The 10,279-nt window shown below is 40.4% G+C and overlaps 1 protein-coding gene across 1 annotated transcript in view; it reads left to right on the forward strand.

Moving 5' to 3' along the window:
- Positions 1-629: 629 nt before the first annotated feature.
- Positions 630-10,279, forward strand: part of LOC138955201 (hexokinase-4-like) — a 14,934-nt gene continuing 5,284 nt past the window's right edge. The window contains exons 1-5 of the mRNA XM_070326858.1: positions 630-863; positions 2,930-2,974; positions 3,389-3,500; positions 8,295-8,412; positions 10,102-10,255. Coding sequence (XP_070182959.1) covers positions 689-863; positions 2,930-2,974; positions 3,389-3,500; positions 8,295-8,412; positions 10,102-10,255 — 604 coding nt within the window. The 5' untranslated portion in view covers positions 630-688. The remainder of the gene's footprint in view (positions 864-2,929; positions 2,975-3,388; positions 3,501-8,294; positions 8,413-10,101; positions 10,256-10,279) is intronic.

The following is a 10,279-nucleotide window of genomic DNA, read 5'->3' on the forward strand; positions in this document are numbered from 1 at the left end:
TGTTTCCATTCTGTGTCTTTGTTTTAGCAGGGACAGATGGTAAGACTAGGCGTCAAGCTGACATCGTTGTCCCTGAAATAATACAGTTCGTTCGTTCGTTCGTTCGTTCGTTTGTTTGTTCATTCCTTCACTCTCTTTCTCACTATTTCTCTTTCTCACTCTCCCTCTCTCTCTCTTTATCTCTCTCTCTCTCTCTCTCTCTCTCTCTCTCTCTCTCTCTCTCTCTCATATCTGTTATCTCTCATATCTCGTGTCGTATCTGTTATTCTATCAGATCGAGATAGGATAGATACGATTCATCAACCCCAAAAATTATGAATGCAACGTTTGCTGTGAATCCAAGTACGGAAACATCCCATAGCATGTGTACTAGATGCACATTCAACGCAAAGACGAAGCTGGCACATAACAGAAAATTGACAAGAGGGTTGCTAAAGAGAATGGTGATGTCCAAGTTCTCACCATGTACAGGATGAAAAGAAGCATGTATAGATTGCTTATTCTGTCACCCTCGTAAAATAAATTTCAATTCAATTCAATTCAATTCAATTCAATTCTCTCTCTCTCTCTCTCTCTCTCTCTCTCTCTCTCTCTCTCTCTCACTTTCTCTCACTAACCCTCCCTCACTAACCCCCTCAATTCTTCATTTGCAGGAAAAAATGTGTTGGTGTGTGCATGGGTGGAACAGATGCAGAGACACCACTGCGACGTAGAGATCGACGGTTACACGTTTAACAGTGACAGCCACAGTGCTATTGCGGTTAAGATTGCATCAGTCAGAGACGAATTTGCAGGACTTTATGTGTGTTACCTTGTTCCTTCGGACGGGACACAGGCACATCCATGTGAATTGATCGTCAGAGGTAATATTCATTTCACCTTATTCGGTTATGTATACATGTGCGTGCAGTTATAATACAATAATAATGTGTTGTTTTTACAGATCAATTAGATATTGGTATCACTTTCAGTATGCGACCCCCAACCATTATTGCCGAATAACAGATACGACACTGAAAATGCTATCAATATGTTTACAAGCATAAAAACTAAACCTGGCCGACCAGAGCTGAGTAAGTATGTGTCTGAAGAAAAAGGCATTTTTGATTCCCCTGTAAGAAATCGAAAATATAATTATCTACAAAACATGGTCAAGTGCTTACATTTACCGTAAACTACATTGTAAGCGCCTTACAATTTATCTCAAAAGTAGGGATTGGGCGCTTACTAGGTGCTCTGTGCATAATCTGTTCCTCGTGAGAAATAGCGGTATTTGATCACTTGTTGTGAACATGCCAGGAAGATTAGCTTATGTTGGAAAAAACCCATCTGTACCCTATATGTCTCTCTGTGACACATACGCGTTCCTGTTTGTACAATTTCCTCGACAGAATGGAACATCACAACTAACCACAACACACCCTTTCTGTAATGGTTCTGGAATAAATGCTCATAATTATCACAAATGCAAACGATGATTCAAGATCGGCTTTGTATATCCAGCGTTGGCAGGACGCATGCCTGATAATTTGTGTTTCGTAAACTTGCACACACACTGAAATATCATACTTGTAGTCAGTCCTTTAGTCATGATTAGATTCATCTGGCACCATCGGGGAGGTGTTTATTTATTCATGTTTTAATTATGTTTTTAATACGATATGTCTAATTACCCCCCCCTCCCACCCCCCTCCCCGAGAAATGAAATGAAATGAAGCTACGAACATTGCGATTCACCAACCCCAACAACTATGAATGCAACGTTTGCTGTGAATCTAAGTACGGAAACATCCCGTAGCATGTGTACCAGGTGCACATTCAACGCAAAGACGAAGCTTGCACATAACAGCAAATTGACAAGAGGGTTGCTAAAGAGGATGGTGATGTCCAAGTTTTCACCATGTATCTGCAGGTCGTCCTGTTGGCCCCACGTATCTAAGCACACGACAACTACTTCAAGACTAAGCTGTGCTGCCACTACTTCACGTTGTACAACTTGAGTGACACAGAGGTTGCTTGCTACATTTGGGATGAGTCAAAAAGAGAAGTCAAAACAACAGTTGAAGAAACAACCAAGGCTATCATTATCTACAATGACGGCTGTGGGTACCAGAACCGCAGTGTGATAGTCTTGGGAAACGCCCATCTTTAGCAGTCAGTCAAGGAAAAGTCGTTGTCCAAAAGTGTTTTGAGAAAGGTCATACCTGGATGGAAGTGGACTCTGTACACCATATCTATCAAAAACAAACCAAGGAGAAGGCAGATAGTCTGGCCTGCCGAATACGTCGAAGTCATCACCTCTGCAAGAAAAAGGCAACCTTACAAAGTTTTCCAGGTGGACCGCACATTCTTGAAGGATTTCCTGGTCTCAGATACTTTTGGGGATCCACAATTGGTGGATATCCGCAGTCCGAAGTACCTACCTGCCTGCCTGACTCGCTACACGCTAACCTATTCTGTTAAAGACGTTTTATTTTTCTTCTCGAAACGCTAAAAATCGAGTTACGAGGTTTCAATCGGACAAGGACGATATTCCGTTTACTCGATCTCTTTATATCGCCCAAGTTCAACATCTTTCTTATAAGCCTCATATGAGTCTATCAAATCTTGGTCCACCTTTGGCATAGCTATATCCAGAGACTGCAGTGGTTAAAGTATGAGCTCATGGATGTAGCAGCATTTTGTCATTCACTCAAATGGTATCTCTGTATTTTGAGAAGAGGTGAAGAACGAATCGAATTAGAAACATTTGTTTTGAGGGAGACCGTTAAAACAAATGTGTGGGGTGGGCGTTTACAATTGACAATTCCCTCTTCACAGTTTTTGACACAAACTATTTGCAGCATATGTCACAGCGTGATGTGTTATCATAAGACACACGTTATCAGCTTAATCTGCAACTGTAATGTATTTTCATTTGTTTGTGCAGGTGGACGTGTAACATTGCCACAGACAACCACACCTGTAGCGACAGGTACATTATCGTATCCATCATTCCAATGAAACATGTCCAATTTCAACTCACGATTGGAAACATATTCAGAGTTATCATATATGTATTTTCACTCGTGAACGTTGCACAAGAGTCAATTATTCACGCACACACACACACACACACACACACACACACACACACACACACACACACACACACACACACACACACACACACACACTCACCAACGCTCAAACACACACTGGCAAGAACACTCACATAGGGACACACACACACACACACACACACACATTCACATACAAACACAAACACACTCACACACACACTTACGACGCACACACACACACACACACACACACACACACACACACACACACACACAAACACACAGTGTTTGACATAAAATACTGTACAATCGTTCTTGCCTTTCAGTCAAGAAAAACGAGACATGGATGATCGGTTTCATCGTGGTCCTCATTACTGCAGTGATCGCAGTGGCTGCAAGTGGCCTGTGTGCATTCTACTGGCGACGTCGTTCCTTGCAGTAAGATAAACAAAACACGTGTGTACGTATGCGCGAATAATATGGAAAGCCGTTTGGCTCATAACCTATACGCGCGTAATAAATAATTCATACGCGCGTAATAAATAATTCATACGCGCGTAAGAAATGATTCATACGCGCGTACTAAATAATTAATACGCGTGTAATGATTGATTCATACACGTGTAATAAATAATTCATACACGTGTAAGAAATGATTAAATACACGTGTAATAAATAATTACACGTGTATTTAAACATTTCTTACACGCGCATGAAATGTTAATTACACGTGTATTTAATCATTTCTTACACGAGTATGAAATATTTATTACACGTGTATTTAATCATTATGCTATTCCATAGCATAAGAAAAAAGATAAATTACACGTGCAATAAGAAATAAATACACGTGTCGTAATCATTTATTACGCGTGTATTTATGTTTTATTACACGTGTAATGGTTGTGAGCCAAACGGCTTTCCATAGAGTAAACGCGCATACAATTGTATTGTGCAATCACCAAAATTGCACGTTCTAGTTTACAGATACACAATAATTTACCAGATAAATGACAATAAGGTACGCGTTTTGTCTACAAGTGAAACGCATTGCAAGGCCAGCACACACACGTTAAAACTAAGTTAGGAGAATAAAAGGCCTTTCCAGTCATATAATTGGTTTTGCGATAAACGGCCTCATCAGAAAAATCTGCCCTCAAACGCATCTGTTCAGTATTTTATGAGAGTAGTGTAGAACCCACATCTAAAATACTTGTAACCAATCTAAGAAAGAACCCCGTCACACATGCTGCCCAGTCTGTAAATTTAAAAACACAGAGTGCACGCTATCAGCATATGGACAACTCAAACAATTTTACATATCCAAATCTAAACTCTCTAACCAGTCGCGTAAGGCGAAACTACTACATTTAGTCAGAGACATAGATAGAAGAGATGCGAAGCGCTGTCTTCCCGCTTGCGTTATCCTCGCCTACGGCAGGGGCAAGTAATCCTCCCACTAGCGCCAAGCTGGCAATTGTTCGCGTACTCTTCGCCTACGACAGGGGCAAGTAATCCTCCCATGACTGGCGCCAAGCTGGCAATTGTTGTGTTTTTAAAGAGTTATAACTGGTTCATAGAAAATCATAGATAATAAAACATGCAAAATGTTGATTATTTGCACTCAAGAGAAACAGAAAATCACAAGAAGAAGACTATTGCATTATTTGGTGATTAGAAGATGAATCCTAAAGTAAGCAATTTCGCTCATTTCTCCTTAAAAACTTCTTATCCACACGCCAGTGTATGTGCGAGAACCACTTGAGTGAGACTTATAAGCATCAAATTTAATTACAGCGCGTCAAAAATTATACAAACAGATTAATGTATACACCAGTAATGCATTTGCCAGTCAAGGGAAAGCAAAGTTTCGCACAAAAGAAAATATTAGCTCCCAAACATTGCCTCCAAGCACAATGGACTTAGAAACAATGGCCGCAAGAACCGAAGGAACCGTTTTTGACTCACTTCGGGAAGCCAATCCTCTCAAATGCACACTATTGAAGCTACAGAATATGAATCAAGTTTACTTACCACTGATATCTCTCGTCTGAAGCTGGATATATCCAAAGAAATATGACAGAAAAGCACTTCAAATCGGTGTCAGAGAGCAAGCGAACAACAACTTAGTACGGGATGGCGCGAGGTCACGCTGACCGAGCGCGGCCCGCGTAGCGTAAGAGTTCACGCGAGCGGCCCTCGCTTCGCATCTCTGTATGTATGTCTCTGGTTTGGTCAAGCTGCTGTCGAACTCACGGAATGAAACTGAACGCAGTGTATTTTTTCACCAAGACAGTACAGCTTCGTCAATCCCCGCGAGAAGGAAATTGCTCACCTCCCACGTGCAAAACGCAGTGAAACTAACACGCCAGAATAGCGCGGTAGCCTATTGTGCTAAGCAGGAAAGCGCGCTTTTCTGTATACTTGTTAACTTTCTGAGCTTGTTTTTAATACAACCTATCATATCTATATGTTTTTGAAATCAGGAAACGATAAAGAATAAGATGAAATCATTTTTGGATCGATTTCTTAAATTTTAATCGTAAGACTAAGTAATCTATTTTCGTTAATTGTGATCACATTTTAAGAGTAAACATGACATATGTATATATTTTTGAATTAAGGAGAAAATGAGGATTACAATGCAATCAACTTTAAATCTGTTCGCGAAAAATCGATTTTAATGACAACTTCAATGAGCAAACTCATCAAATAATGTGTAAGCTTCCAAGCTGAAATGCAATACCAAAGTCCGGGCTTCGTCGAAGATTACTTGACACAAATTTCAACCAATTTGCTTAAAAATTGAAGGCGTAACAGTGCCGCCTCAACTTTCACAAAAAGCCGGATATGACGTCATCAAAGGTATATATCGAACAAAAGAAAAAACAAGTCGCGTAAGGCGAAAATACAATATTTAGTCAAGTAGCTGCCCTTTTTCAGCAAGACCGTATACTCGTAGCATCGTCAGTCCACCGCTCATGGCAAAGGCAGTGAAATTGACAAGAAGAGCGGGGTAGTAGTTGCGCTAAGAAGGATAGCACGCTTTTCTGTACCTCTCTTTGTTTTAACTTTCTGAGCGTGTTTTTAATCCAAACATATCATATCTATATGTTTTTGGAATCAGGAACCGACAAGGAATAAGATGAAAGTGTTTTTAAATTGATTTCGAAAAAAAAATTTTGATAATAATTTAATGTATAAACAAAAGAAAAAAAAACGTCTGGAGATACCATACTCAGGATCTCTCATGTCAAGTTTCATGAAGATCGGTCCAGTAGTTTTCTCTGAATCGCTCTACACACACACACACACACACACACACACACACACACACACACACACACACACACACACACACACACACACACACACACATACACCACGACCCTCGTCACGATTCCCCCCTCTACGTTAAAACATTTAGTCAAAATTTTGACTAAATGTAATACAAAAGCACATCATTCCTTCTTCAACAACACAATACAAAGTGTTCTCAAATATTCAAATCCCAAGACAGTTTTCTCGAATCATTTTAAACAAGACAGTTTTCTCAAACATTCAAAATGTACTCCACATGCACAAGCATAACACAACCAGCAAGTATATATACCTCCCACTGCTTACCCAATTAGTGAACAAAGAAAAATATGTCAACATACCCGCAAAACAACGCTCACATCCTGGTCTCAACTACAGCTCGTGACAGACACATAACGCAACACTGACGGCGTTGAAAGAATCAGACCGAAAACACAACACGTCTGTCTTCCAGAAAGATTCCTTGAAAAAAGACACCCCGGGAAAAGTCTCGCGTAATCTCGCGTCATACGTCACAATAATCTCACCCAGGAATGGGTGTCAACAATTAATTACCATCCACGCATAATACACACACACCAGTCTCTACAAACAGTACAGCAATAATGTACCTATGCAAATATAAATATGGGTACGCCCGGGAGACCAAACCAACACAGTTAAAGAGACGTCTCGGAAACAGGAGTGAATCCACGACAGCTCAATGGTACCGCACTGTCACAAGTTCAATTCACGATAGCTTAACGGTACCGTGCTTGTTCACATGGTCACACGTACTCCTGCACGCTTTTTTACATTTTGTCAAGTTTTGACTAAATGTTTTAACATATAGGGGGAATCGAAACGAGGGTCGTGGTTGTGTGTGTGTGTGTGTGGGTGGGTGGGTGGGGGGGTGGGGGGTGGGTGGGTGGGTGTGTGTGTGTGTGTGTGTGTGTGTGTAGAGCGATTCAGAACAAACGACTGGACCGATCTTTATAAAATTTTCCATGAGAGTTCCTGGGATTGATATCCCCGAACGTTTTTGATGACGTCATATCCGGCTTTTCGTGAAAGTTGAGGCGGCATTGTCACGCTCTCATTTTTCAACCAAATTGGTTGAAATTTTGGTCAAGTAATCTTCGACGAAGCCCGGACTTCGGTATTGCATTTCAGCTTGGTGGCTTAAAAATTAATTTATGACTTTGGTCATTAAAAATCTGAAAATTGTAAAAATAACATTATTTTTATAAAACGATTCAAATTTACGTTCATCTTATTCTCCATCATTTTCTGATTCCAAAAACATATAAATATGTTATATTTGGATTAAAAACAAGCTCTGAAAATTAAAAATATAAAACTTATTATCAAAATTAAATTGTCGAAATCAATTGAAAAACACTTTCAACTTATTCCTTGTCGGTTCCTGATTCCAAAAACATATAGATAGGATATGTTTGGATTAAAAACACGCTCAGAAAGTTAAAACGAAGAGAGGTACAGAAAAGCGTGCTATCCTTCTCAGCGCAATTACTACCCCGCACTTCTTGTCAATTTCACTGCCTTTGTCATGCGCGGTGGACTGACGATGCTACGAGTATACGGTCTTGCTGAAAAATTGCATTGCGTTCAGTTTCATTCTGTGAGTTCGACAGCTACTTGACTAAATGTTGTATTTTCGCCTTACGCGACTTGTTTTCTTTTCATATTCAACTTCGTCGCAGCAATAACATGTCGATCCCCGACGGTTTAACGACTGTATGTAACCTGACTTGTGTGTGTGTGTGTGTGTGTGTGTGTGTGTGTGTGTGTGTGTGTGTGTGTGACTGTGTGTGTGTGTCTGTGTCTGTGTGTCTGTGTGTGTGTCCGTGTGTGCCTGTGTCTGTGTGCCTGTGCTTGTGTGTGTGTGGGTGTTCGGTTTCTGCAAAACAGGAGGCCCAAAATTGATGATTACGTTGAATTAAGAAGATTGATCTCAGGAGACGGAGGCAACGACAGCAGTCAGGGACAGGAGGATTTACAGGAAACAACGGCATATCCAGACAAGCGAGTAAGCTTCGATATACAGATGTAGCTATTATTAGTGTCCTGTCAGTTCGCGGACATCAATGCTTGGGAGTTATAGCAATACATATGTTACAACTAGTGCATCACAAGAATTGAGTATATGCTTGAAATTGAATAGTACAATAACATGCTGTTTTCATTGACATGATGGGAAATTAGCGGAATCTCATTGAATTCTCTGACACAACCCTAGTTCAACCATAGGACCGTTTTGCTTCGCATATGTAAGAATAGTATTAATATTTACTATAAAACATTAAACAAAAAATCGTATGAAGCTAAATTATGACATGTAGTCAATCTGTAAACACATGCACGGAACGAAAAACGTGCAGAAAGTGAGAAGCCAATGTCAAGCATCATGGGAAAGCCGATGCAGAAAGTGACAACCCAGTATAGCGCAGTAGCGCATGACGCTTCACGGGAAACCGCGCTCTTCTTTATTGTTTGTCTCAACTTTCTGAGCGTGTTTTTAATTCAAACATAACATATCTATATGTTTTTGGAATCCGGAAATGACAAAAAATAAGATTAAATTATTGTTAGATTGATTACTAAAATTCTTGTTTTAAATATGTTTCACATTGTTAATGACCACACTCATCTATTAACTGTTTAGCTTCCAAGCTGAAATGTAATCCCATAGTCCAAGCTTCGTCGAAGATTGCTTGACCAAAGTTCAATCACTTTGATCGAAACGTGAGGGTGTGACAGTAACTTTCACAACAAGCCGGATATAACGTCATCAAAGACACATTTTGGGAAATCATTCTCAGGAACTCTCATGTACAGTTTCATGAAGGTCGATCCAGTAGTTTTCTCTGGACCGTTCTACACATACACACAGACACACAGACAGACACGCATACACCACCACGCTCGTCTCGCTTCCCCGACTTTTTAAAAACATTTAGTCAAGATTTGACTAAACCTAAAAACACGTGCATCCGTTTTAAACACATGGAAAACCTTTTCTAGCAGACGATTTTCCGTCGCTTTTTTACAATCAGAGACTGCCACTGCCTACCAATTCATTTCATTTCATTTTTTTTCCTTTTCATTACTTTATTGTCCCATCGCTGGGAAATTCGGGTCGCTTCCTCCCAGTGGAAAGCTAGCAGCAACGGAGTCGCGCTACCCAGGTGTCTGCGTGTGTAGGTGTATTCAGCCACCTGCACTTATGGCAGAATGACCAAGGTCTTTTACGTGCCATTGTGATGACACGGGGGTGGAACATGGCTTCCGTCTCTGGGTCTGCATATAAAGTTGACCCGTGTCCGTCCCGGCCCGAATTCGAACCTGCGACCTTCCGATCACAAGTCCAGTGCTCTACCAACTGAGCTACCGGGCCCCAGAAGATTCTAATTTATCTTATTAAGATAATGTCACAACGAAACATAACAGAATCATGCTATTTCCGCATTTTAACATAATTTCTGAACTCACAAAATGTCAATCACACAGGAGCAAAGGGACGTCATTTTGCAAAATCTGTGCCATGCGTAGCATGTTTACCTTGATTCAAAAATGACTTTAAGTTTTGGTTTATCACAGAGGAGAAATCAACGACCCAACAAGAAAATTGACGCTGACGTTTTGAAAACTCTAGAAGAATCAGGTGTAACTCTCATGAGTGCAAGTGCATATGCATGTTTTGTTATTGTTTACGTAGATTATGGTGCACCTAAAACGCTTCCTGGTGGGACCTGAACAAATCGAGACGTTGATGAAAGCTGTGCAGAAGGAACTGGACGATTACAGTACACCTCAAACGACCAGCAGCAACATGTTTTGCACGACAGTACAAGCTTTGCCAAATAAAACAGGTAGGTGTTTCAACAATATTATTG

Source organism: Littorina saxatilis, unplaced genomic scaffold, assembly GCF_037325665.1.
Source record: "Littorina saxatilis isolate snail1 unplaced genomic scaffold, US_GU_Lsax_2.0 scaffold_497, whole genome shotgun sequence".
NCBI lineage: Eukaryota > Metazoa > Mollusca > Gastropoda > Littorinimorpha > Littorinidae > Littorina > Littorina saxatilis.